This window comes from Galeopterus variegatus, unplaced genomic scaffold (assembly GCF_000696425.1).
Source record: "Galeopterus variegatus unplaced genomic scaffold, G_variegatus-3.0.2 Scaffold3107, whole genome shotgun sequence".
NCBI classification, from domain to species: Eukaryota; Metazoa; Chordata; class Mammalia; order Dermoptera; family Cynocephalidae; genus Galeopterus; species Galeopterus variegatus.
Window position 1 is genome coordinate 107,475 of NW_007729218.1, and position 27,147 is coordinate 134,621.

Here is a 27,147-nt window from a genome sequence, read left to right on the forward strand (position 1 = left end):
GTCTAGAGGTTCAATGCAATGAAGGTCTGGAAACACTGGAGTTGGGTGGGTTTGAAGGCTGTTGGGACGCACACCAAAGAGGGAAGCTGGTCACTCTCAGGTGGGAACTATCTGCTCATGGGTGACATCTGAAACTATGAGGCCTCAGGGACAAATCCCATGAAGTGAGGGCTCCTTTTGTGTCTACAGTTACATAAACACCACAGAAAAGAACAACATAGAATGCAAGGTAAGGATGATGCTTAATTTTTTTTAAAAAAGACTCAATTTTCTACAAAATGAGACTGATACTCACAATCCCATTTTCTAGCTGGGAAGTTGCTCCCATACTACCAAAAGGAAAAAGCTACAAATTTTAATTTTGTTTTTGATTCTGGCAAACCCCACATAAGAATGACAATTTTTCTTTTTTTTTTTTTAAATAAGTTTTGGCTCTGTTTATACTTTTTTAAATCTAAAGGAATTATTGTACCATAATACATCAGAAATGGTTAACACATTGGATCTTTGCTTCCTACACTTTTGGCAAAAGCTGAGGTCATTTCAGTTGCTATCAGACTTCCTTTTCTTTCTCTCATCAGGTTCTTTGTATCTCCCTTTATGTGGCAGTAATAAAGAACTGAAGCATCATTAAACAATGCTTTCCTTGTATTTATGTGGCCCTGAATTTTTTCCTTTGAAGCAGTAGTTCTTCAAAATAATAAAAATTAATACGTACTGAGTGCTCAGTATGTGTCAGGCATTGTGCCTGACATTATTTCATCTACTCCCCACATTTAACAGCCCATTATGAGTCAGGCAGTATTACTGGTCTCATATTATAGGTGAGGAAACAGTCTCAGAGGTTATATGGCTTTCGCAAAGTCATTCTGACCATATAGCTACCAAGCGAAGACTTGGAATCAAACCATGGCATAGCGTGTCTAGAGTCCAAGGTCTTAACACCCTCTGCTGTGCTGTTTCTCCATAACAAAGCTGTCACCCTGCTGCCACATGACACCTTATGTCAGTCCTCTGCAGACAGATCTGTGCTGTAAGATCCGAATGGACCAACAGAATGAACTCATCAGTCGCTCACTTTGGCCAGCAAGAGGCTGAGTGTCTCAAGCAGAGCTGCTTTCACGTTCCAGCTGAACCGGTCCCCCAGGATGCGGATCAGAGGGCCAGTGATGCTGACCACAGAGGGCCTCAGGGCGTCAGCTGAGGTCAGGCGGATCACCAAGCCTAAGGCTTTGGCTGCTTCCTCTTTCTGTTCGGGGCTGCCAGTCAGGACTCCTTCCCGCAACACTGGAAGGATGGAAGTTACTCCCTGACAAGAGAACCACACGTGAAAGTCAAATATCAAAGGCCCTGGGCCCAGGTTTCTCCCACCCAAAGAAAGGCGCTCCTGACAGCCATCTTCTCAACTCCACGGGAGACACTGATTCACGCTGAATCTCAGGATCACAGCCTAACAGGGTGTGGGCTGGGGAACAGTCTGGACTTGACGGTGACAATAGGACAAGAGCCCCAACAGGCCTATCACAGAGAGGTAACATGCACTGCTGTTACCTCTGTGACCCTCTGGTTCTGGCTGAAGTGGCATGAACCCTGTCCCCATCTGGCCACCATGGGAAGAAGCACACAGTCTGCGAAGGTGCTGAACAGCACCCAGAGCACGAAGTCACACTGGCATGGCCACTACTCCGGCTGTCCTACCGCAGAGCTGGGACCGGGGGTGAGGGCACGGAAAAGCTATGAGCCCACAGCAGCCGGCACCACAAGGCCCTGGCTTACCTTCTTTGGGAGGCAGAACCCTGGAACATGCTCGCCTTTGCTCTCGTTTCCTATGAGCCGGATCTCCTTGTGCAGTTCTTCAATCAGTGCCAGCTGGTTGCCAGCATCCAGCTTCTGTGGGAACCGAGGAAAGAGCAGGGAGGATGTCCAGCCCTCTCAAGGCTGCTTCAAAATGGTAAGGCAGGGGAAGGACTCAGGCAAGAGTATAAACAAGACTGGCCCCTAGTTAAGTGTTGAAGCTGGGTGATCAGTAAGTGGGGGTTCTTGTAAGGGTCTGTTCTCATAAACGTCTGGAACGTTCTATAATCAAAAGTTGGTTGTGGGGTCAGTGGTCCCCTCACCTTGGTGATGGCATTCAGGGCATCCCAGCTCTCCTCCAGAACCACAGGGCTGGAGTCGTTGAACAGGCGGATCAGGCCTGAGACCAGGCTCCTCAGGTGGTTGGTGTAGTCAGCTTTCGAGCGGGAACAGTAGATGTTGAGGATGATGGCAGCGGCCTGCCTCATGCCCACCTCAGGGCTGCGAGTGGCTTCCAGCAGATCCTCGATGATGATCCGGTGCCCAGCATCATCCTCTACTGAGAGGATCACAGCCTGACAATTGGCCATCTCCTAAAAAGCAAAGGGGACATGTGTGTTCAGCACAGATCCTCTGGGGCAGGATAGGACTGCCATTAGAAATCAGTGGGAATGGTCACTGAAGGATCACAGCCTGACAATTGGCCATCTCCTAAAAAGCAAAGGGGACATGTGTGTTCAGCACGGATCCTCTGGGGCAGGATAGGACTGCCATTAGAAATCAGTGGGAATGGTCACTGACCCCCCCTTACCAGCTGCTCATCTGGAGTCCCAAGCTTCTCCTTCAGAGCCACCATGACCGCTGGGAGGATCACACCAAGATGGCGAGTCAGGGCATCACCTGCCACAGACGAAAGGAAGGCCAGCACCCGGGTATTGACAGGCAGAGTCGTCAGCTGGTAGAATGATGAACATCAGTACTCAATGATACTGTGCACCTGCCCCGTGCCACGAGCTGCACTAGGCTCTGGGAACAGGGGTGAGCGAGAAAGCCCAGCCCCCTGTTCAAAGCTAAGGGCCTCATTTCAGCACATCTCAGAGGACAAGGGGAGCATTGCACCCACCACCAGCACCCCTCCCCCCAGAACTGCATTCAGAACTCATCTTCGAGGTAGGACCAGAAACATAATGTGGCTTCAGGGCCAGGGGGTGTTGGCCATGTGTTGGGTTTTACCTTGGGCACGAGGTAGGGCAGCACCACACGGCTCTTAATAGCCATAACTTGCTTCAGACCATCCAAGGCAAATTCTGACACCTCCTCATTATCCTGCAGAGGGACATCAGGACAACCCTGAGGAGTTGGCTCCTGTCCACATCTCTGCTGTCTGAACCAGCCACCGCCAACTTCCTTCTCCACTCGCCTCCCTCCCTCCCGATGCACCCATCTTTACTTACTGTCAAAGGAGAAGGACCAAACCCAATCTGATCTTGCCGCACCCACTCCCTCCGAAGGGCCCACGTTCTGACTTCCTTGGCAGAATAATCCCCCTGCATTTTGCTTCTACAAAGATAGTAAAAGCCAAACTGGTAGGTGTGTGGCAGATCCACTCACCAGCTGCTTCAGTAAAAATGGAAGGATGTCCTCCAGAGCCTGGTGGCCAATGGTGGAGTGCAGCTGCTCAAAGGTCTTGGCTGCTGCCTCTCTGACCTCCTCCAGGGGGTCACACAAAGCCTTCCTCGCCGTGGGCACGAGGGACTCGGAGAAATACAGCACCTGTAACAGCACAAGCACAAGTGTAGCAGACACAGGCAAAGTGAGGCAGGAGCAGATACAGGCAAGGGAACGTGGTGGGGGCCTCTGCCCCAGCCAAGCCCCCGCCACTCCCTTTGCTTGCCTTTTCTTTTTGTTGTTTTTTTTGTCTTTTTTACTGACCGGCAACGGGATCGCAACCCTCGGTGTTGCGCCCGCACCGCGCTCAGCCAGTGAGTGGGAACCGGTCTCCACATGGGATCCGAACCCCCGGCGGGAGCGCCGCCGCGCTCCCAAGCGGCACACTCTTCAGTGCACCACTGGGCCGGCCCACTTGCCTTTTCTTTTAACTTAACTCTTTACCGGATCCGAACCCCCGGCGGGAGCGCCGCCGCGCTCCCAAGCGGCACACTCTTCAGTGCACCACCGGGCCGGCCCACTTGCCTTTTCTTTTAACTTAACTCTTTACCGTGAAATGCTGAAAAATAAGAAAGCAGAGAGGCTATGTGATACACCCCCGTGTATCCTTGACCCAGACTTAATAATTCATAGCTTGAGTGTTTTAGGTGCATTTTCCAGACACTTCCCCTCTTCTACAAGAACTCCAAACTCCTTCCCACAGTGAGGCCCTGCATGATCTGGCCTCCTCTCCCTGGACTCTTTGTCTTGCTTATCCTCTTAGAAAATTCCAAGTCCTTCTTCAAATCTCAACCCAAATACTTCCTCCTCTGTGAAGTCTTTGGGTCTACACGGGCCGTGGTGGCACTGCTCCCTTGGTATCCAATTCCACCAGAGGAAATCTCACCCTGAATTCTAGGGACTGCTTGATATGTCACCCTCGCCACTGGACTATGGGCACCTTGTGAGCCAGGAATCACAACTCTTTTGGATCAGAGTTTATTTTGATTCTTTGCTGAGCACAAATATAAAAAAACAAATGCATGACATATATTGATACATGCAGGAGGAGAGTGATCCAGTAAAGCAGACTGGGACGCTCAGGCTGAACAGCTGGCTACTTGCTCACATTTCGAACTGGTCATTCACTTATTTGCTTGGTACTGTCATCCAACTCAAGAGCCTACGCATTCTCAACCTACTCCCCAGGAGTGTTTCGAGGATTGATTACCTTAGAAAGTAAGGTCAAACTTTAGAAAGGAAAGTACTCCAAACCCCTTGACTGTTGCTACTATGGAAACAGTATTATTGCTAGAGACAATACATTTCTACCCACTGGGTACTTAAAACTCTTACCTACTCCACTTCTAAGAATGAGTCTGCACCCCTCCTACTCCCTGCTGCCCGCCACCACTCGCACACGTGCACACTCCTTTCCCACTAAAGAGGTAAACCACGCACTTTAACTGAACTGATAGAGGGTCATGAAAGGGACTGATCTAGAGCAACCTCAGGAACAGTGAGAGAGAAATCATCTCCAACTTCCAAAGGCCACTCAAGGAGTCCTCCAAATCACTTGGCCCTTAACCTGCAACACTGATAGGAAAGCTGAAAGAGGGAAACACCAGCCAGCAGCCCACTGCCAGCAGTGCCTTCCAGAACGGGGCTGGCACATCCTTGAGGGGAAGGCAAAGCCTCTAGTGTTTGTAAAGCTCCTCCTGCAACCTCTCCCACCCTGAGTCAGGCCACCTGCACGTGCATGGCCTGCAGGGCCCTTAGAAGATACTCACGGCATCTCGGCTGGTGGACTTCATGATCTCGCTCAGCCCGATGCACACGCCCTGCCTCTCATCGCTCTTTTGAGACCTCAGGCCTTCCTCAAGGATGGGGATGATCTCAGGCAGGATTTTCTCTCCTAACTTCCGGACAAGATCTCCCAATGTCCTTGCTGCAATCTGTCAGCAGAAATCATGTCAGGACCTCAGCTCCCTGCAAACCCCAGGGCACCCATAGGACAATTCCAGAAGGAGGGCCTGGAACCTCCCAGGCTTTACCTGAGTCACTGACTTAATTTCCCCAAATGCTCTTACCACAAAAGCCCCCAGGGTGCTCATAAAACACTACAAAAGAAAATTATCTTTCACACACACTACACAACCTCAAGCAAGGGCCAGCACGTTATATATGAACATGAATTTCATCACATGCTGCATGGTCAAGGACTAATTTCCCTGATTACTGAAAACTTAACCCTGTGCTTTTGCTCAAGGGGAACTGAATTTGGAACAAATGCTTTAAGAAAAAAAACCCATCTCCTCTCTGAGGTCTCATGCAAACCCTTCTTTAGAGCCAAATACACAATTTGCTTGCCAAGGACAGGGGCTGGAAGTGACCCAGAGGGGACTGGCAAATGTGATTATAGCCCGGGACTGGCAGATGTGATTATAGCCCAGGCCAGGCACCTTCTCCCAACCACTGAGCCTGTATGCCCCTCCCAGTGCGCCAGCCTCCACTCACGCCACGCTTGCTCCTCCCTGCTTCCTCACCCCAGCCCTTACTGTGCACCATGTTCCTGCCCATCATGAGGCTTTGCACATCCCACCCTGGTATCTAAAGCACTACTCCCTCTGTCTGGGATAGTCTTTCACCACTTCCTCATGGGGTCAGTGCATACCCATCTTTCACCTCCAAGCCTTATTCTTCTGAGAAGCATTCACTGCTCACCCTGCCTTGCTAGGTCAAACACCCCTATTACAGTGCCATTTTGCACTTGCCCCAGCTGGATTTTTACAACTGTTTGTGTGATTGTCTGATTAATATCCATCTCCCTGGCCAGACAGCAGCTCATGAGGAAAAGGAATGAGGTTGCCTTATGTCCCCAGATGCTAGGTCCCTGCACAGCACATAGCAGACGCTTAGTAAGTCTTTGCCAAATGACTAAGTAAATGACTCAATGTTTCTCTGTTAGATAGGGGACCCTAGGTACTCTCCAGATCCAGCTTTCTAGGTTCAAAAAGGAAGTCTCAGGGCCTGAGCAAGACGCAGGAAACTTACCGTCCTCTTATCTGCACATGTGCTAGCCAGGAAACCCAGCAGGAGCCCAAAGAGAGTGGGCAGGATCTCACGCAAGGTGCGGGGGGTATTGGAGACAACAATCTTCCAGACATGCAGGGACGCCTGCCGCACCACCAGCTGGGTGTCTGAGCGGCCCATGTACAGCCCTGCCAACACCCGGTTCCGCCGATCTACCCCGAGGGCAGTGATGATCGCCTGCAGCCAGTGGAAGGGGATGGAGAATGGAGGGTGATGAAGCCCCCAAGCATGAGCACCAAGGCATGCCCTACCATCAGGAGAGGGAGGAAAACCAATCCCAGGTGTGCACCTTATTAGACTGGGCAGTTCCAAAGTTATCATCCTCGGAGGCAGTTTCTGTGGTCATCTTCCCAGTGACTCCTGAGATGTGGAACAGCAGATCCCCAAGGAGCTGAACAGAGCTGAACCTGAGAGGGAGGCCAAGAACACAGTCACACAGCCACAAGGGGAAGTCTCAGGGCACAACCAAGCACTGCACAGAAGAAAGACTGGAAATGCACCCAAAATACTGGTGACAATTATCTTGGAATGGGAAAAGAGCTAAGCTCATTTCTTTACTCTTTCCCACATATTTTCCAAGTCTTCTACTGATGAACACATCTTACTTACTTTAATAATGGAAAAGAACATATTTTTTAAAAGCATGTTTTAAGATTTCTATGATACAAGTTGAAAAGAGCTAGAGAAAACAAGCAAGCACACAGGGAAGCATTAGCAGAAAACCAGGAAAACCAATAATCAGAACTGGAGAAACCAGGAGAGGCCTTAGAAAAATACACATTATTTCTCCTCAAATTAAATTAAGTCTTATTGCTTTCAATGATTAGAAAAATAATGGTCATATCCAGATTGAAAACTCAAAAAATACAGGAAAATATAAAGAAAGAGAGTGCAGACAATCACTCAAACTCCCACTACTCAGGCAACTACCCTGAGCCTCTGGTGACACCCCTGTGCACATCTCCCTCTACAAAAAGACACACGTGCACACCCCACATGATGTGGGAAGTGGGCCCACATGGTCCAGTCAACTACAGGCTGAGTTGCTTTTTGTGTTAGCTAATGTCATCTTACACCATTCTCTGTAATGGCTGAATAAAAGTCCACTGTATGGGCTATGTTTTTAAATCAACTTCCAATTTTTCAAATGATAAGCATTATGCAGTAAGCATCCTACTGTATACAGCTTAAACACTTGACCAAATACATTCTTGGAATACATTCCTAGAAGTAGAATTTCTAGATTAAAGAGTACTCACATTTAAAATCTTAATACAAACTGGAGGACTAAACAGAGAGAGATTTGGGGGTTTTTTTTGTTTTTTTAAAAGATGACCGGTAATGGGATCTTAACCCTTGACTTGGTGTTGTCAGCACCACGCTCTCCCAAGTGAGCTAACCGGCCATCCCTATATAGGGATGGCCGGTTAGCTCACTTGGGAGAGTGCGGTGCTGATAACACCAAGGCCACGGGTTTGGATCCCTATATAGGGATGGCCGGTTAGCTCACTTGGGAGAGTGCGGTGCTGATAACACCAAGGCCACGGGTTTGGATCCCTATATAGGGATGGCCGGTTAGCTCACTTGGGAGAGTGCGGTGCTGATAACACCAAGGCCACGGGTTTGGATCCCTATATAGGGATGGCCGGTTAGCTCACTTGGGAGAGTGCGGTGCTGATAACACCAAGGCCACGGGTTTGGATCCCTATATAGGGATGGCCGGTTAGCTCACTTGGGAGAGTGCGGTGCTGATAACACCAAGGCCACGGGTTTGGATCCCTATATAGGGATGGCCGGTTAGCTCACTTGGGAGAGTGCGGTGCTGATAACACCAAGGCCACGGGTTTGGATCCCTATATAGGGATGGCCGGTTAGCTCACTTGGGAGAGTGCGGTGCTGATAACACCAAGGCCACGGGTTTGGATCCCTATATAGGGATCCAAACCCGTGGCCTTGGTGTTATCAGCACCGCACTCTCCCAAGTGAGCCACAGGGTGGCCCCAAGAGAAATTTTTGAAAGAGAATCAGAATAAAGACATTGCTACAGAAAATGGAGGGTTACAAAATGGCAAAAAGCAAGGGTCTTGGCAAGTTTCTGCTCTGTTCCTCAATCGGAGTTCCCCAAGTGCCCAGCAGGGTGCACTGGGTCTCACAGTCCAGCTCTCACCTGATTCTCCAGAGGTCATCAAAGAGACCTTGCTCCAGCTGGGGCAGCAGCAGCGCAATGGCCGTCTCAGCATACATGGAGATGACCCGCTGGCCCGCACGCAGGGCGGTGTCACGTACAAATTCATTCTCATCAGCAAGAGCCTGGGCATGCAGAGGGTGGGTCAGCTAGGGCTGCCTCCCACTAGGCACCCAGACAAAAAAGAAGTAGGGCTTCCTGAAGAGCAAGACAAGGGCTCCTGCCACCTGGCCCCAATCGGCAGGGAGCCCTCGCTCTCCAGGAGAGCACTGAATCCTGCCCTCCTCATTTAGTCTATTCTTATCGTGGTCATTGGTACCTACTTTGAGGATGCAGGGGATGATGGGCCCCACATAAGGAGTGAATTTGTCCCCAAAGGTGATGGGCAGGTAGTTGAACATCATGATGTAGCCATCTCGGACATGGGGTGCAATGTCCACTTTGCTGGCTGTAGCCACAATTTCTGGCATCAGCTTCTCCAACTTCTCCACCCCCAGGCCAGCCATGACCTCAGCCAACCCTGCAACAAAAGGACAGAAGCGAACTCACTGGATCTGGGGGCCCCTAGAGGGCACTCGTGTTTGGGCCCCTGGGCCTGTTCCAGCCTCACCTTGTGCAGCACCAGAGCGATCCACGGAGCTCTGCTCATATGTCAGTGTCTCCATCAGCCATGGTAGCAAGTCCTCAAAGCACGACTCCCCCATGCCCTTCACCATGGCTCCAAGAGCCTTCGCAGACACTGTCCGCACCTATCAGGTAATGAGTACCAGGATGGTGAAGAGATGCAGCTCAAAATAAGGTAGCCATGCAGGAACAGGGAAGGGACTCCTTCCTTTTACCAGACACACACAAAAGCAGCTTTGGGGAATTCTCAGGAACCCATTTTCTGGGGACTGGGCTAAAATAGAAAACTCTCCTCTTTCCCTCCAGACTCACCTCAGGCACAGGGTCCAAAAGAGAAGCTTTCAGGCCAGGTGTCACGCTGGGCAGGTAAGGAGCCAGGTCCTGCAACAATATAAGAGGCAAATCAGGTAGAGGCCTGATTCCTGCTTTCTCTAGGACCCGTCTGCTGTGGACCCTGCCCTCACCATTCTGCTGACAAGGAGCACTTAGCAGGGGCCCCAAGCATGGAAACCTGACTGTTCACAGAAAAGGCAAGGAAGGGTAATGGCAGAGAACTCCACCTCTGCCTGGTTCCCTAGAGACACCATGAAAGTGCTCAAGAAACCTACAAGGGACCCCAGGCCCATCCTCAACAGGTCGACCAGAGCCACTGGTTCAATGCTAAATCCTCCCCCCTTTTCCTGGGACCAACACCTCCCCAGACTGGAATCTTTAGGAAACTATTTCTGGTACTTTCCTTTCAAAATTTCATTATCTTCCCTTTCTTCACCTCAAAATGTTTGTCTCTTGATGTAGCATTCAGCTTTTGGTAATAATTTTAAATACAGAAAAAGCCTTATGTTCGCTGAAGTATCACTTAAAATAGCAAAAATACCTTGGACACTACATGACCAATGATAGAATTACATAAGTTATGGTATATAAGCTTGGGATATTACGTAACTATTAAAAATCAGTTTTATGAATAATCTGTTATAACTCGGAAATAAGTTTATGTGCAAGAATGTAATTTTTTAAATGTAATAAACAAATAGTAACAGTAATTGTTTTAGTGTTGGGGGACTGTGGATAAAATTTTTTGTTTTTCTAATTTTTTAATTTCCCAATCTTGGATTGACCTAAATTTTCCTCCTTATCTTCTTTTGCCCATAGCCTCAAGTAAGCAAAGCAGAGCTGGTAGACAGTGAGATCACACATGCAAGCTCTTAGGAACAAATAAACAAACAAAGCAAATGTCCCAAACCAGGCTAAATTCCTCTGAGAGGCTTATAGAAGCAAATGCTCATGGTAAGAAAACACTGCAAGTACAGCAGTCAAGGTAGCAGCCATTTTACCAACACTCCTGAAAGGTCTAAGGAGAAGGTGGGCTGTTCCTCCACCTCCATCTGCAATAGGAGCCCACTGGGATGGACTGCAGCTGGAGACTAAGCTAATAAGGACTTAAACCACCACATTCTGCAAGATGCCCAGAGAGCCCACCAAATGACTCATCTGCCCCCACAAACATAATCAGGCCAACACCCACATCCCTCCACCTCTGTTAGAAGGGACTCTGCACCCCAAACCAGCATCTACCAGCCAGTCCCGCATCAGCCCCAGCTGGGCTGCTACCTTTTGGTCTGTCAGGGAGTACATGTTGCCAATGATCTGGGCTGCCATCTTCCGTGTGTCCGTAGAACGATCCTGGAAGGCTCTCTGGACGATGGGCATGATGAGGGCCAGGGATGGGGCGTCAATGAAGTGGACAAACTTGGTATCTAGCAGTGTCTGCAAGCACTTCTGGGTCTTCCTGGAGGGATCTGTCAGGGCATCCAGCAGGACAGGGGCAATGGCTGCATGACCAAACAGGAGAGAGGTAGGTTTGTAGTGTATGGAATGGCAGACCCACTGGGTCCTGAGAACTAGAGCGGACCAGAAGAGAAGGGAGCCCAGGTCACCTCCTCCCTAAAGACCACAAGTTACCAGCTGAGGAAGCCAGCCTATCTGCAAAGAGCAATTCTTGCCCCACCAGCAGGAAGTGGAGGCTGCTGTGCGGAGGCAGCAGTTGTCACCCCTTTGCACTGCAGAGCTGGGATCTAGTAGAGCACTGGGGGCTGGTTTCAGTGGGCACTGAGCTGCAGCCACAGTGCTGAGCTTCCACAGGATTGCTTCTTGGGCACCATGCACCTTATTCTGGAACCAGCAACCCAAAAGTGGTTTTGTGAAAAACCTGCTTCAGGTCACCAAAGGCCCCTAAACCGGTGGTGAGAATGAGGCACACAGTGCTTAGATCAGCTAAGATCAGATAAAATGAGCTCCCCAGCAGAGGAATTCCAAGAGGAATACCTGGCTTACCTTTTCCACAAGCTCAGGGAGTTTAAACACTATAAAAACCCATGCTGGCCAACGATAAAAAACTAATAACCCAATTTCAAAATGGGCAAAGGATTTGAATAGACAGTTCTCCAAAGACATGCAAATGAAAAATAAGCACACGAAAAGATGCTCAACATCAATGGTCATTAGAGAAATGCAAAACCACAATGAGATGCCACTTCACACTACTAAGATAGCTAAAATCAAAATGACAGATAATAAGTGCTGGCAACCGAAACCCTCAAACATTGCTGTTGGGAATATCAAATGGTACAGGCATTTGGACATTGGAGAACAGTCTGGCAGTTCCTCAAAAAGTTAAACAGAGTTAACATATGACCCAGCAATTTCACTGCTAGGTATCTAACAAAGAGAACTGAAAATATATGCCTAAATGAAAACTTTTACACAAACATTTATAGTAGCATTATTCTTTTTTTCTAAATAGCAGCATTATTCTTATTAGCCAAAAATGGAAACAACCCAAATGTCCATCAACGGATGAATAAATAAACAAAATGTGGTATATCCATGCAATGGAATATTATTCAGCCATAAAAAGGCACGATACCTGCTACAACACGGATGAACCTCAAAAACAATATGCTAAGTGGAAGAAGCCAGACACAAAAGGTCACATACATATTGTATGGTTCCATTTATATGAAATGTCCAGAATAGACAAATCCATAGAGACAGAAAGTAAATTAGTAGCTGTAAGGAATCAGGGGTAGGGAGAAATGAAGAGTGAATGCTAATGGGTATGGGGAGGTAAAAATGCCCTGGAACTAGACAGTGGTGATGATTACACAATTTTGTGAATACACTAAAAAGCACTGAACTGTACAATTTAAAAGACTGAACTTTATGTAAAAAATAATATTAAAATATCATTTTCTTTAAAAAAAAGGACTGAACTTTATATTATGCAAATTATCTCAATTAAAAAATAAAAATCCATGTTGGATTCCTAAATGAAAGCATTTCCACTCATTTGATAGAGACGAGATTGTTCCAGGCCTTAGAAATCCCCAGAACTACAGGCATTGTAAAAGTCAAACTCATAGAAGCAGAGAGTAAAATGGTGGTTGCCAGAGGCTGGGTGGAGGGTGGGGTGGGGATGGGAAGGTGTTGGTCAAAGGGTACAAAGTTTCAGTTAGGCAGATGAGTAAGTTCTGGAGATCTAATGTACAGCATGTTGACTATAGTTAATAATACTCTATTGTATACCTGAAATTTGCTGACAGTAGATCTTAAATGTTCTTACCACCGAAGAAAAGATAACTATACAAGGTGATATATTAATTAGCTTGACTGTGGTAATCATTTCACAATGTGTATATATATACATATAACACATTGTACACATAAATATGAGGGTAATTCAAAAAATTTGTGGAAAAACAGAATTAAGAGCTTCTGGTCAAACCCCATAGTCACTCTCTCCCGCAAATCAACCAATTTACAACTATTAAAAAGCAATGACAAGAGCCGGCCCATGGCTCACTTGGGAGAATGTGGTGCTGATAACACCAAGGCCATGGGTTTGGATCCCTATATAGGGATGGCCAGTTGGCTCACTTCAGAGAGTGTGGTGCTGACAACACTAAGTCAAGGGTTAAGATCCCCTTACCGGTCATCTTTTAAAAAAAAAAAAAAAGCAACAATAGCCAAGCTGGGGCTGCCAGAGCTCAAGGTAAGAGGAGGGTTCATGAAGGCAGGAGAAGCCACAATGAGAGAAAGAAAGTACTCTGACCGTTTCGAATCCTGGCCACTTCCAGGGTGGAGATGCTGAGCACACAGAGCAGGAGTTGGCAAAAGCCTCAGCTGTGCCCTTCGAATGAAGTTGCTTGGAGGTGGCAGGGGAGAAGAGGGCATTTGGTGGCCCCCAGGACAGCGAGACCATTACTAGAGTTTCTGTGGACCCACAAAGGAGCGAGAAGCCACAACAACTGAAAAAAAGGAGCCACTCAGAGGCCAGTGAGTCATCACAAGGGATCGGAGCACAGCCCATCCTGTGGGAAGTGTATGGAGCATGGGCAGTGGGGGAGACGGGTCAACTGGGGGAATACTGGGGCACAGCAAGGACAGCTGATCTGCCCCCCAATCAGCATAGCACCACTCAGAGGAGACTGGTCAGGAATATAGAATTGCATGGGGTAGTTTGATGAAAAGACTCAAGCCCAGACCAGAGTTTCTACCCAACCCAGGTGCACAAGATCTCACTAGACCCAGAAGTACCTATAAAGTCAACCATTAAAACCTGAACTGTACAAAAAGCCTTCCCTAGGGAATCAGCAGCAAAGCAGCAATTTAGCTCAACCACAGAGGTCAAGTTACTGGTCCCCACAGGAAATTCCCCCATTTTAGAAGTAAGCAAAGGACAACAAATTAGTTCCAGCGCAGAGTTTAAGTGGTGGGAACAGCGTATAATCCAACCCAGAACTGAAAGAAAAAAAAAGTACCCACAACCAGAGACAAAGCTTGATATTAACTAGTAAAGGTCTCATTTCACCAAAGAACACCTATAACACCTGGAAGGACCGGAAGTCCCCTGTGCTACCAAGCCAGAAAGGGTGGGGGCTGAGGGCCTCGGCCACACACCCCTGACACGCGCAACCAGCCCAGCGATGACCACCAAGCAGCCGCAGGAAGCACCTCAGGCTCTACTGAGCGGGGGCAGTGGGGTGCCGAGGGCCTTGGCCACGCCCCCCCAACACACACAACCAGCCCAGCACCAAGCCACAGCAAGAAAGGTCTCGGGTTCCCAAGTTATGGTGGTGGTGGATAAGAGTTTTTGCCACAAACCCCTGACATCTGCACCCAGGCTGGCAATGACCAAGCCACCACTGAAAGCCCTCTGGTCTCCCCTGTGGGAATGAGGGGGGTGCCACAGGCCTCAATCCCACCTCTCCTCCTTCCTCCTTCCATCCCATTTCCTTTCCCTTTCCCCTCTCCCCCTGCCTCCCACTTGCTCTGCCAAAAACATCCTAGACTGTAAAAAAAAATAATTAAATAATGTTAATGCAAATATTAATTTTAATAATTAATATTTAATTAATATTAATATTTAAATAATGTTTTATTAATATTAATAAAAATAAAAGCAGAGAGATAATCTTCCATGAACTTTTTGAAGCACCCTTCTATATACAATTTTAACTTATCAATTATACCTCAATAAAGACGGAAAAAAATTTGATCCTCAAATTCTCATTTAAATAAATTTTTTTTAAATAAATGAAACTTTTAAAAAGGCAGGCATCCTTGCTAAATTTTGTGTATGCTGTATCAGTAATAGAGAAATGTGTTGAAATTTCCCACTATAATAATGTATATCATTATAGTTTTATAAATTTTATAGATTTATAAAGTAGTTTTGTCTTATATATTGTTTTATATATTTATAGTTTCATAAATTTTGTTTTATATATTTTGAGGCTATTACATATAAATTTAGAATTGTTACATCTTCTTAGAGAACTGCAGAACTTCTCATTATGTAATGGCCTTCTTTGTCCTGAATAAAGTTTTCTCTTAAAAAAAAAAAAACAAAAAAAAACTATGTATTCATCCCTTAACAAAACAAACAAAAATACTCCATCACTTTTTGAATGAAAAAACATCTGGCAATACCCTGGCTGAAGTACACTGACTGGCCACTAATGCTCTAAGCTGAAGTTAACTTCTCATTATGTAATGGCCTTCTTTGTCCTGAATAAAGTTTTCTCTTAAAAAAAAAAAACAAAAAAAAACTATGTATTCATCCCTTAACAAAACAAACAAAAAAACTCCATCACTTTTTGAATGAAAAAACATCTGGCAATACCCTGGCTGAAGTACACTGACTGGCCACTAATGCTCTAAGCTGAAGTTTAAAATTTAACAGGTAATATGGAGGTCAAGATGGCTGGCTGGGTTTTGTTCCTAACAATCAACTCTTCCCATCCCTCAAGAAAGAACCATACTAAAGAGTACAGTTTAGGGGGGCTGGCTAGTTAGCTCAGTTGGTTAGAGTGTGGTATTATAACACCAAGGTCAAGGGTTCGGATCCCCTTACTGGCCAGCCACCAAAAAAAGAAAAGAAAAGAAATAAAGAGTACAGTTAAGGAGACTAACCCTTTCCCTAACCCTCCCCTCTATTTCAGGTCTCCCGGAATGAGATGGAATACAAAGTTCCAAAGAACCTAATACTTCAGATGGTGCTGATGTGGTCCAGAGACTATCATTCAATTCTCTTGACCTCACAGCTCAGCTTAGTGTACAGGGATTTCTCAGAGTCAAGCTGCTCCTGAGCCAAAGACTCACTGTCCCTATTTGTGCAGCCATTAACATCTGCTCCATACCAATGGGAAAACAGACTGTTTCCAAACTACTTTCAACTAATTCTTCTAGAAAAAGGGCTTCCTAGGACTTAGAGGTTATTTTAGTGTGAACCTATTTGTCCTCAGAGGACAAAATCAGCTAAATTGGTGCATGTTCCCTGCAATGTCCAGGGGGGTGTGGGGGGTTGAGAGGAGAAGAAGTCAGGCTGAGTGCCCCTGTGGGAGAGGTGTACCCAGGATCTCCGGGTTCCTGATGACGGAGCCAATCTGCCTGAGCGCCTGCTGTCCAGCCTTCTGCACTTTGACATGGGAGTCGGTCAGCACCTCTGTAAGCTTGGGCACGATGTTGGGTAGGCATGATGACAGCTGCTTCGGGGCACAGTATGCCATTGCCCCGAGCAGCTCCACTGACCCTGCAGAGAGCAGACACACACCCAGCACTAAATTACTGAGCACAGGCCACGACTCACCTAGGCTGGCTGCATGGATATGTGACATCCAGCCTGCTTCCCTGGAGACTTGTGCTCAAACAGTCCCTTGGAGGAGGGCAGAGGGAGCAAAACCCTCCTAAGGCTGGCTCAGCCATAGGATCCCAGGTGAGAAGCAGGGTGGAATGGGGTAAAGGGACAGACCAGGATGAGTGAGACCTGGCCTAGTCCTGGTGGTGACCCAATTTGCTGAATTCCTCTGGCCTTAGTTTCCTCATCCTCAAATAAGGAAAACTGATTTAGATCTGATGTTTCAAACTGTAGGGCGAAGCATGAAGGAGCAAGGGGAAGACCCCAGACCCTGACTGTAACCCAACCACAGTAGTTCTACTTGTATCTGTTTTGAACATTAGGGTTCCAGATCCAACTATAAGATCTTTTAAAAGAGTTTTACTGTGGAAAAAAGCTTTAAAGCCAGAGGACTAGCCATAGAATAGCTTTAAAGTCCTAGGGTTTCCTGAGTTAGAGCTGTGGCTCTTGTCAGAGACCTGTCCTTGGCATGAAAGCACACAAACTATAGAAGGATCCAGCTGCCTAAAGGCACAGAGTCTTGGCCTTACCCTTGGGCAAAGGACCATACACACAGGACAAGAGCTGTGGCTACCTGGATCACTGCTGAGGGCAGTTTTCAGAACCAGAAGCTGAGAAAGAGATTCAGAGGGAGCAGCCTCACCAGCTTTGGTCCGCCAGGATTCCTCCTCTAGGGCAGCCAATAAGGAGGGGAGTACCAGCTTCACCCCATGAGCACTCAGGTTGCTCATCACAGCCTTGGCACAGTCATCTGCAGCCTCAAGGGAGGAGAAAAGACATTCAGGGGCCTCCTCACCCAAGCAAAGGTCAAGGCCTGACGCCACCCTAGTGTTCCTTCAGTGACCAACACTTACCTGGGGTCTATTGTGTCAGACCCTATGCCAAGGCATGCAGATACAACTGATACATCTCACAAAGCTTCAGAACTTTAGCAGGAACCAGAGGGGAGTCCATACCAGTAACCGGTGCCCGAGGTAAAAGCAGAAGGGATTCTAGGAGCAGGGGCTTCACACTACCTCAGAGACTCCCCCAGCCAAGCCTCACAGAGCAGCACGCCTTTGAGTGGCTGTGCAGCCTCAGGACTTACCTCACGCACATACTGGTTGCCATCCCCGAAGCACAGCAGCAAATGGGGCAGCACATGAACCACGTATGGCTCAAAGAGCTTCCCCAGCATGGTGCAGAGCATCTCGAAGGCGAAGAGGGCTCCTAGGGGAGAAGGCAGGACAGCCTGGAACAGAATGCCCACTGGGGGCAGCTACAGGAAACAGAAAGGCCCACACCCTCCCTGCCACCTCCTTACCCTCTGGACACACTCAGGGCAGCTGTGGGACTAAAGTGGCTGACTCACAAGGGAGCAGCACCCTCTGTCTCAGCTCAAGATGTCCCATAGCAAGGATGTAGCACAGCAGGGAAGAGGAGGGAGAAGGGAGAAGGGAGCTGCCTATCACTTTTTGGCTACCAGCTAGAAGGCAAAATCTCTCTCAGCTAAAGGTGCTACTGAGTTAGAAATTAGACAGTCCAGGCAACATCAGCAAGGACCCAATAGGAATGGTTCACACACACAGCTGCCCCCTCTGCCGCACACACACAAGCATCAGCCCTTCAGCTAGGGAGGAAAGGCCAGATTCCTTCCTCTGGTAGCATGGGAATCAACTTCCCATGCTGGGTAGCACCAAGCTCAGAGACACTCACCTTCACGCCGGCGGAAGTTCTTCTTATCCTGGATGGCATCAGTTAGCGCCGCCATCATTTCCTGCTGCTTCAGTGAGAGGATGCCCAGGCCCTTCACCAGGCCTGCCAGCCCGTAGGCAGCACCTTTGCGCTCTGCATACTTGTCTGATTCCAGCAGCTGCTGCATGAGCCTCTGGATCATCCCTCCGGCGTCCTCCTTGATGGCTGGCACAAGAGGCGGCAGGCAGCTGGCCACAGACTCCTGGACCTATGGGAGGGGCCCACTTGTCAGTGTGGCAGCTCAGCTATGGCCGGTGACAGACAGTCTTATATAGCACCCATGACTAGATGTCCCCAAGCCCCATCTCAGCCACTGCCTGCAGGTGTCACAGGGTATCAGATAAGCAAACGGTGTTTATATGCTCTTTCATGTGTGACAGAAGTGAAAGAGTCCATCAGGGTGCATATTACAATCTATTAGTGACAACAGCATCGGCCTTCTGGGTGCTATTTCTGGTCTAAATGAAGAACCAAGGCCTGGGCAGGGAGAGGAAAACCCCAAAGACTGAACCCACCCAGAAAGAAAGACCTCCAGGGGCTGGCCAATTATCTCACTTGGGAAAGTGTGGTGCTGGTAACACCAAAGTCAAGGGTTTAGATCCCGCCACCAAAAAAAGAAGGGTGGTGCTAGTAACATCAAGGTCAAGGGTTTGGACAGCCACCAAAAAAAAAAAAAAAAGACAGACCTCCAGAGAAACATATGCTACTGAGCCTCCATATAAATAGCACATCTTTCAGTTTCCAAACTTATCAAAGTCACAGAGCAATAAGGCTGGGCCTTACAGGACCAGGGCCAAATTAAGTGGTAGCAAAGACACTCAATCCTGCCTCCTAGCCACAGCTTATTATGTCCAACTCAAGAGCAGCAAAGTGATGAGCTGCTGGGTGCCCAGGTGAGACCCTTCTGCAGGTTGGGTTTTCTGACATCTTATTTGACCACAGTTTTGGAAACTCGTTTTCAACTGGAAACTTTATGAATGAGGACACCCTGGGTAATCTAAAATGCAAATCACAAAAAACATATGTAAATGTATGTTTTTCAAATAGAGAAAAAAAAAGTCCTTTGCACTATGGCTTAGAGGCTGAGGGCTTGGAAAAGAGGTAGCTCTTTTTTTTAATCTTTGTATCCCCAGTAAGTAAGTAGAAAAAATGAATATCTAGGAGGTCTATTAGAACAAAGTAACAAAGTAACTCCCACTTCAGGGGTACTCTCCATGATAAACCAGACTGGGAGAGGGGATGACTCTTGGACCCTGAGCCTTCAACTCAGCCCCTAGTGTCCCACTGCCTATTCATAGTTGGGACCCCAACTGGCTCGTGGGCCCAGGCCAGATTCAAGTACCTGCTGGGAAGGGGTGGAGAGGGCAGCAATGAGCTTGGCAACGATGGGCTTCACTTTGGGGTCACTCTTGTCCAGATGCTTGGCCAGAGAGCCCATGAGGACCACCACACTCTGCCGCACGGCATCATAGCTGGCATCGTTGGGCGCGTTCTTTAGGAACTCCTCGAATACTGGCAGAAGCGAATTGACATTCTCCTGGAAAGCCAAGCCCCCCAAACCTCAGATCAACCCTACAGGCTGTGTCTGGGAATGATGGCCTCTGCCCCAAGGACCAAGCCTGGCTCTAGGAAAGGCAGCCTATCCAACCAGCAAGGCCAGTGGGTCTTCCAGTTTTCTAAAAGGCCTGCTGCAGACTTATGAGAATTTAACATCCTCTCAGGATCTTTTAGGCTCAAAAGAAATACGAATGTAATTTCCCATCAGGGGTTAGTGCCCTGCCAAGACTTCTGGACCTCAGTGTCTCTGCATCCATCGCTCAGCCCCACCTCCTGCCTTGGCCCAGCCCTATCTCCTCGGCTAAATGAAATCCTTTACCTTCCCATGGGTATTGAGTGTCGCGAGGGCTGCATCCAACATGTACTTCCGTACATCTGGGTTTCGGTCATTGAGGGCATCAGGGACAAAAAACTGAAAGAGTGGCTTCACCTGAGAGCTGTCCAAATACTGGGAGAGCTTGTTGAGGGCCAAGGCCAAGCCACACCTGGGAAAGAAGTGGGAGCGTGTGGGTGAACAAGGGCCAGCCAAGGGCCTTCTTGATGGATGGAACCTATGCAGGTAAAAAGCAAGGAGAGGGACAGCACCAGCAGTGAACACCGCTTCGGAGGCAGGGCACAGCACGGAGCCCACTGCCCAGGGCTTACCCAATGGTCTGGAACAACCCTCTTGTCAAACAGAGACCTGCATCTGCCCAAGTCTACTTGCTACAGGGTGCCCTTGAATAGGGAACAAGCTCTGCCTCCACTTGCCCCATGTGAATGCAATGCCTACCCCTCAACCTCCAAGGCAGATTGTAAGAGAGAGGAGAGAGGTAAAGGAATCAGATGCAAAGGTACTCAGAAATAAACATATTCTACAAAAGCAAAGTGGTATTACTCTTCACAGCTACACAGCAGTAAGAAGGTCTCCAGGGCAAAGAATCTGTGTCCTATCTCTGGCTGATGGTCTGAAATGGAAAAGAAAGAAACTGGGATGGGTTCTTACACCACAAAACCACAGAGGAGTGGAGAACACCAGGGCCAGCCCCTGTAGAAAATTAATACTACAGTTTGTTACGTGCCTGCTCTGTGGGAGGAAAGTGTCTTCCAAGGTTACGCTTGCTCCCAGACATCTGCCTAACACTCCAAGTGCTACTCATGGGCTCTGAGGGGAAAGGCTAGATCTCAAGTGAGATTGAGATTCCTCAATCTGTACTGTACCCTTCATACACATGAGGAAACAGAGGCCTGGAGAAAGAAGAAACATGCCCAAGATCACGCAGCAAGCATAAGAGCCAGTACCTCAACTAGGTCTCCCTGACTCTGAGGGAGGTCTTGCTCTTCTTTTCCACTGCACCATTATTCCACACTGCCTCCTCCAGCACCTGCCCCAGCCAACTACATCTCAGAAAGCTCGGAGTAGAACAAGACTGGAACAGTTTTTATACCTGGCTTCCCACTGATCTGGAGGAGATTCTGAAATAACTCGTCCCAAAGCATCCAGCACCGGGGGCGGCCGCTGCAACAGACAAGTTGGTAAATGCTCTCCAATGCTCTCCCCAGCCCAGCCAGGCAGACCAATAACCTGGCACCAGGACTGTGAGGCAGGAAGCCAGGTATAGCCACCATGAGCCACCAAGAGCCCCAAGACTCCTGTCTGGAGTAGTTGGGGGCCAAGGAGAGTCCAGCCCAACCTCACACCACCCAGACCACATTAGGGCTGCACAGGTAACTCACATAGAGCTTCTCCTGGTAAATCTCCATCAGTCTGCTCATAACCTCCGCTGCCTGCTGCTGGTAACGTGCCACCACTTGGGAGAGGGCTTCAGCCCCAGCCTGCCTTACAGCTGCTTCGTGATAGATCACATCATCGATCAGCAAGGAGCAGAGATGTGGGTGCAGATCAAGGCCCATCGTCGACCAGAGACTGGAGCAGACCAAAGGTGGGGGCTGGTCAGACAAGGATCTGACCAAGGATCACCAATCCTGACCACCCAGCCCTTCTCTCTTCTCTGTAGGCTGAGCTCACAGAGTTCGGTTATTTCCTAAGGGCAGAGAGGACAGAACAGGAGAAAACAACCTTCTACTGGCTCTCACCTCTCAGCCAGCTTCTGGATCTCCTCCTCTTTGTCAAACTTGACCACCCAGAGTCTCCGCAGAAGGTTCAGGCCATTCTTCTCATCAGTATCAGGTGCTGGCAATACCATGTGGAGCTCCATCAGCCCCTGGGAGGGGGTAGGATTGGACAACATGAGGCTTGACTTTCCAGAGGACCCTCCGACCTGCCTCTTCACCTCTCTCTAGGCTATACTGTCCAAGATGTGACCACTATCTGCATGTGGCTATTTAAAGTTAAATCAATTAAAATGAACTCGAAGGAAGGTCATCAGTTATACCAGCCACATTTCAAGTACTCAACAGCCACACGTGGCTAGTGGCTACCACATCAGACAGCATAAAGAATATTTCCATCATCACAGAAAGTTCCACTGGACGGCAATGATCTAAGGAGTGCTGTGAATCAGCTCCACTTGCCTGCTCAGTCTCCTCAAACAGCTTTCCCTCTGTAAAATGATGGGGTGTGGTGATAGAATTGTTTTTAATGTACAAGTTAAAATTTTAACTCTAAACAAACAAGACAGACAACTTCAGAAAAAGTGCATTCCATTTGTTGAATAAAATTTTAAGAAAAACTTAGCACACTGCCATCATTTTTCACATTTTACCAAGTGCCAGTGAACACTCTGTCACATATCAATAGCAGCAGGCTGCAGGTCAGCATTTAAAAACCACTGAATTATCACTCCAAAGAGATTCTTTAGTTTTTGGTCCCAAAGCCACCAAGAAATGCCAAATACAAGGTAGTGGCCTGGAGAAATGAACCAATCCTGTGGGTTAGGTCTGTCTACAAAAGTACTAAGACCCACATTCCAGTTTAAAATTTAGGTGAAGTCTTCCAAAGTAAAGAAAAAATAGACAGTGATACATCATGACAACTGCTTAGTTTTCCAATTCTTAGAAAGACCTGGACCCACCCGTGACCTCTTCCTTTTGCCTACAGGACCTCCCATCAGGGTGAGGGACATTCTCTCAAATGTGCATCATGAAGTTTGCACTTGCACAGAGTGACAAGGAATGCTATGGTGGCCCCCCAAGGGAGTGGGCACACACCCGGAGCGCAGTGTCACGCACGCTGGCACATGGGGACTGCAAGGCACAGAGCAGCACATCTACTTCCTCCTGTTCTGCAAAGGCACAGCCATCCTCGCCACTGCTGCTGGCACACAGGGTGGTCAGTGTTTCTGAAGCCAGCACCTAAGGAGTACATCGATCCACTGGGTTCAGTAAGCAAATCATTTACTACCATGGGGCCAGCAGATGGGCAGAGGGGCCCAGAGAGGGATCTGAACTGAGAATGCCCACCCCCATAACTCTACTAGGGTGAAGACCCCAGCACTAGCGGAGGGACAATGGCAGGAGCCAAGCAATCCCCCTCACAGCTGAGAACAGTCAGGCTGACTTTCAAAAGCAGCCCTTCTTCCCAAGTCCAAAAGTGAGGGTCAAGCGAAAACTAGGATTTGACCCCTCATGCCAGGACCTGAGGTTGGGGTCACTAACTCAATCACAGCAACAGGCAACTGAAAACCAAATCACCTGTAGGCGGGGCGAGCCTGTCCCAATCACCCAAGTCAGAAGACGCAGCATAGCTACGCGAGGCAGAAGCTCTGGGCCATTCTAGGAGAGAAGAGCAGATGAGTTGGGTGAGGCCATGGGGTCAGTCTGCAACTAAGCCTAGTGGCCTGCAAGGCAGCTCCTCTCTTCCTCAGGGAAACATGCTGGGTCACACAACCGACTTCACCATAGAAACCACACGATAGGTTTACAACTAAGTACACAGCACTAACCCCTGTCAACCACGATCCCCAGGGACTAAATTCTTGAATACTGCCAGAAATTCAGACTATGAAATAATACTGATGGACCATAAACATATGAAGAGATACTCAACTTGAAAAGTAAAGAAACACAAAATAAAATGAGATACCATTCTTTCACTCATCATTAGCAACATTAATACTATCTGAGGTTGAATAAGGTTTGGGGAAAAGGGAACTCTTAGTGAGAATATAGCTCAGAACATGCCACATAACCAAGCAATCCCACATCCACTATCTGTCCTAAAAAAATGCTCACACAGGGTGGGCAGAAGGCACATACACACAAGAGGGTACATTACAGTGCTGTTCAAAGTAGGGAAAAATTAGGAACAACCTTAAAATACCCGTCAGAAAGAAAAATTTTTAAAAAGAAAGGAAAAAAACCCAAAACAATAAATAATTAATTTTAAAAAGTATATCCACCAACAGGTAAAGAGATAAATAAAACATGGTGCATCTATAGTGTAGCCTCACACAGTCAGTAAAATCAATAAAGTAGATCCGTATGCACTGACGTGGAAGGAGCACCCAGAGTATATAGTCATATGAAGGAAGCAGTGTAACGCATTTTTGCATTAAAAACCCCACACTATGTGTATTGCTGCTATAGGTACAAACACACCCTCTATTTTCGCATCACAACTGTTCATGGGTCAGGAAATATTGAAAGTTCCTGCCTCCCTAGTCCCCCTCAAACCAAGAGGTGAGCAGAGCTCCCCTGCCAACCTCGTCCACACGCTCAGGTGGGGTGCCAGGGGAGGCCCTCAGCTGGGCATGGACAGTGAGGATCTGAAGAATCTGGGCCATCCGCTCCTCTTCCTCCTCACTGTGGTGGGGCATCTCAGTCAGCACCATCTTCAGAAACGGGAAGACTAAGGAGAAGGCTGGTGCAGACAAGGGTGCAGCATCTGTGAAAGCAAGAAGCAGACAAACCTGCAGGCAGAGCCAGAACCAGGCCACTGCTGCCTGTGGCCCTCCTTGAGGCAGGTGGGCTGGGGGGCTAGAGGCCCTTTCTGACACCTGGAAGCATAAGGTCCAAGGACAGGGACAATATCTGGTAGCCCAGTTCTAAAGCCAATCCTGCTTCTACCCAAATACTGCCCAGTTCTAGAATGTGGGAGTTGCAACAGAGAAGTAGATGGCAGTGACAAGAAGTAAACCCTCAACAGGGGTCACAATAACTCACAGAATACCAGGACTGGACTCAAAACGCCTCCATCTGGTCCAGCTCCATATTTTTCAGATGAGAAAACCAAGGCCACAGACTCAGGAAGCCCCAGGAGACACCGTGGTTCAGGCACCACTCCGCACACAAGTTTCTGCCATCCTGTGCCCCTGGTCTCATCACATCCCTTACCTGGCTCACCCTTGCCCACCCTGTTGGTGATAGTGTGGGTGTGCAGCAGCGTCACTGCCCTCTTCACAGCCACCGAAAGCTCTTCCTGGCACCAGGATTTATCCAGAGCACACTCTGGTTTTAGCAGGCGCAGAGTCACATGGCTCACCAAAGTGCCTGTGTCACAGAGAAGAAACCCAGCAGGGGATGAATCACACAAGGACACAGAATAAAATCTGGCTTAGGCACAAATGAGGGATCCAGTGCAGAGTTGCCTCATACCTCTCACTTAATACTCTCTGCTTCACCAAAATGTCCTCAACCTAATTTCTCACTTGATCTTTCTGACAGCACCAGAGGGTAAGTAGGCAGGGTGTTGTTCTTTTGACACTCAAGAAATTACAAGCACACTGAGAAGAGGCACAAGCTACCCAAGGGTTAATCAGCCAAGAGTAAAGCTATTCATCCAGTGCCTCCACTTTACAAAGCAAGCCCAGCCAGCCAGGTAACACTTGCAGTTTCATATGCACCAACTGACTTTTCCACTTAGAACAGTGTCCAGATTCCAGTCTTAGGTGAACATACCCTTTAGGTGAGGAAGGAAGTTGGCAATCCACAAAAGTAAGGCCACCACAACTCCCAGCCACCACACCTGGTGTTTCTCCAGAGCTGACAGAAAGCTCAAAGTCACAGAGACCTTTGGTCTCTACTGACACATGGCTGCTCAGGAGCTCTGGGCTGCACTGCACCAAACCATCCTCGCTGCCACTGAACTTCTGACTTAGTTTTCAAGCTGGTACAGAAAGATCAGACACTGACTAGCATCTAAAACCTGGTCCTCTAGGGCCCACCCGTGGCTCACTTGGGAGAGTGCGGTGCTGATAACACCAAGGCTGCGGGTTTGGATCCTATATAGGGATTGCCGGTTTGCTCACTGGCTGAGCGTGGTGCTGACAACACCAAGTCAAGGGTTAAGATCCCCTTACCGGTCATCTTTTAAAAAAAATAAAATAAAACCTGGTCCTCAGAGTGAAGGCACAGAAGATATAAAAAGGGAGAGAAGAGGAAGAGGCACTATGTTACTCCTGACCATATCCAGTTTGAGGTTCCTAAGGCTGCTTCCATGTGGAAGCAAAATTCAGCAGTTTATATCACCTCATGCCTCCCCACAAGCACCCAAGGGCATCCCCTGCCTATCTCCCAAACTGCCCTGGGCTATCCCCACAGCCAGCAAACAAGGACTAACCCAAAGCCTTGAGCTTAGGGGGCATGACACAGGCAGCCAATGACAGGAACGGATTCTTGATCCTGGGTGCAGCCAGGGGAGATTTCAGCAAGGGCAGGAAAGAGTCGACCAAAACAGGTATGTACTGGGTTAGGCCGGACGGGTTCTTGGCCATGATAGTGTCCAGCAGTCCTAGCGCTGCTTCCAGCTCCCCATCCAGCTGCAAGAAGAGTCACCCAGGAGGCAGGTCAGCAAGGCCCTGCTCTGGGACAGCATGGAGCCAGCCCAAACTGCCCAGCGTTCTTCCAGCCTGGACACATGGTGGTGGCAGCCACTCACCTCCTGCAGCCGCCTCCGGATCTGCGCCTCCTTGTCCAGCTGGGCCTGCAGCATCTCCTTCTGCTTGCTGGTCAGCTGCACTTCCTCTTTTATGCCTTTCTTCTTCTTTATCTCCTGAAGGGAATAGGCAAACCAATTCCATCTCCAGGGAACAGACCTCCCTCCCTGCCAGTGGCAGGTGAGCTTGCTTCCACAAACAGCACCATGCCAGCTTTAAGTCTGTGACTTGGGCCCCCAAATCCACCATGTAGCCTCCCCTGTCCTCTCCACAAAGTCCACAGCCACCTAGTTTCTACAAAACAGAGACAGCAATAGAGAAGCAGTATTTTACTGGATTCTCTACTGACAAAGGAAGGAGGGCTTTTTACATGTCAGAGAAATAAAAAGTTCCTCAAAGTACTCAAAAGGGTATCCTTGTTGCCACACGGTTTCAGAATCAAAACTTTAGCCTCCCTTCCTCCCCAACACCTCACTACAGAAGCTCTCCCGCAGTATAAG

The 27,147-nt window shown here is 48.3% G+C and overlaps 1 protein-coding gene across 1 annotated transcript in view; it reads right to left on the minus strand.

Moving 5' to 3' along the window:
* Positions 1-27,147, minus strand: part of GCN1L1 (GCN1 general control of amino-acid synthesis 1-like 1 (yeast)) — a 54,990-nt gene that overhangs the window by 8,021 nt on the left and 19,822 nt on the right. Inside the window, exons 22-50 of the mRNA XM_008583974.1 lie at positions 26,650-26,763; positions 26,332-26,530; positions 25,107-25,262; positions 24,476-24,657; positions 23,466-23,546; positions 22,983-23,126; positions 21,909-22,036; positions 21,549-21,738; positions 21,260-21,330; positions 20,152-20,317; positions 19,618-19,812; positions 18,237-18,483; positions 17,629-17,750; positions 17,185-17,299; positions 16,257-16,436; positions 10,955-11,175; positions 9,656-9,724; positions 9,330-9,468; positions 9,043-9,239; positions 8,702-8,844; positions 6,824-6,941; positions 6,496-6,711; positions 5,232-5,396; positions 3,406-3,567; positions 3,028-3,120; positions 2,606-2,749; positions 2,118-2,387; positions 1,777-1,890; positions 1,079-1,309 (exon numbers count right to left, since the gene is read on the minus strand). Coding sequence (XP_008582196.1) covers positions 1,079-1,309; positions 1,777-1,890; positions 2,118-2,387; positions 2,606-2,749; positions 3,028-3,120; positions 3,406-3,567; positions 5,232-5,396; positions 6,496-6,711; positions 6,824-6,941; positions 8,702-8,844; positions 9,043-9,239; positions 9,330-9,468; positions 9,656-9,724; positions 10,955-11,175; positions 16,257-16,436; positions 17,185-17,299; positions 17,629-17,750; positions 18,237-18,483; positions 19,618-19,812; positions 20,152-20,317; positions 21,260-21,330; positions 21,549-21,738; positions 21,909-22,036; positions 22,983-23,126; positions 23,466-23,546; positions 24,476-24,657; positions 25,107-25,262; positions 26,332-26,530; positions 26,650-26,763 — 4,572 coding nt within the window. The remainder of the gene's footprint in view (positions 1-1,078; positions 1,310-1,776; positions 1,891-2,117; positions 2,388-2,605; positions 2,750-3,027; positions 3,121-3,405; positions 3,568-5,231; positions 5,397-6,495; positions 6,712-6,823; positions 6,942-8,701; positions 8,845-9,042; positions 9,240-9,329; positions 9,469-9,655; positions 9,725-10,954; positions 11,176-16,256; positions 16,437-17,184; positions 17,300-17,628; positions 17,751-18,236; positions 18,484-19,617; positions 19,813-20,151; positions 20,318-21,259; positions 21,331-21,548; positions 21,739-21,908; positions 22,037-22,982; positions 23,127-23,465; positions 23,547-24,475; positions 24,658-25,106; positions 25,263-26,331; positions 26,531-26,649; positions 26,764-27,147) is intronic.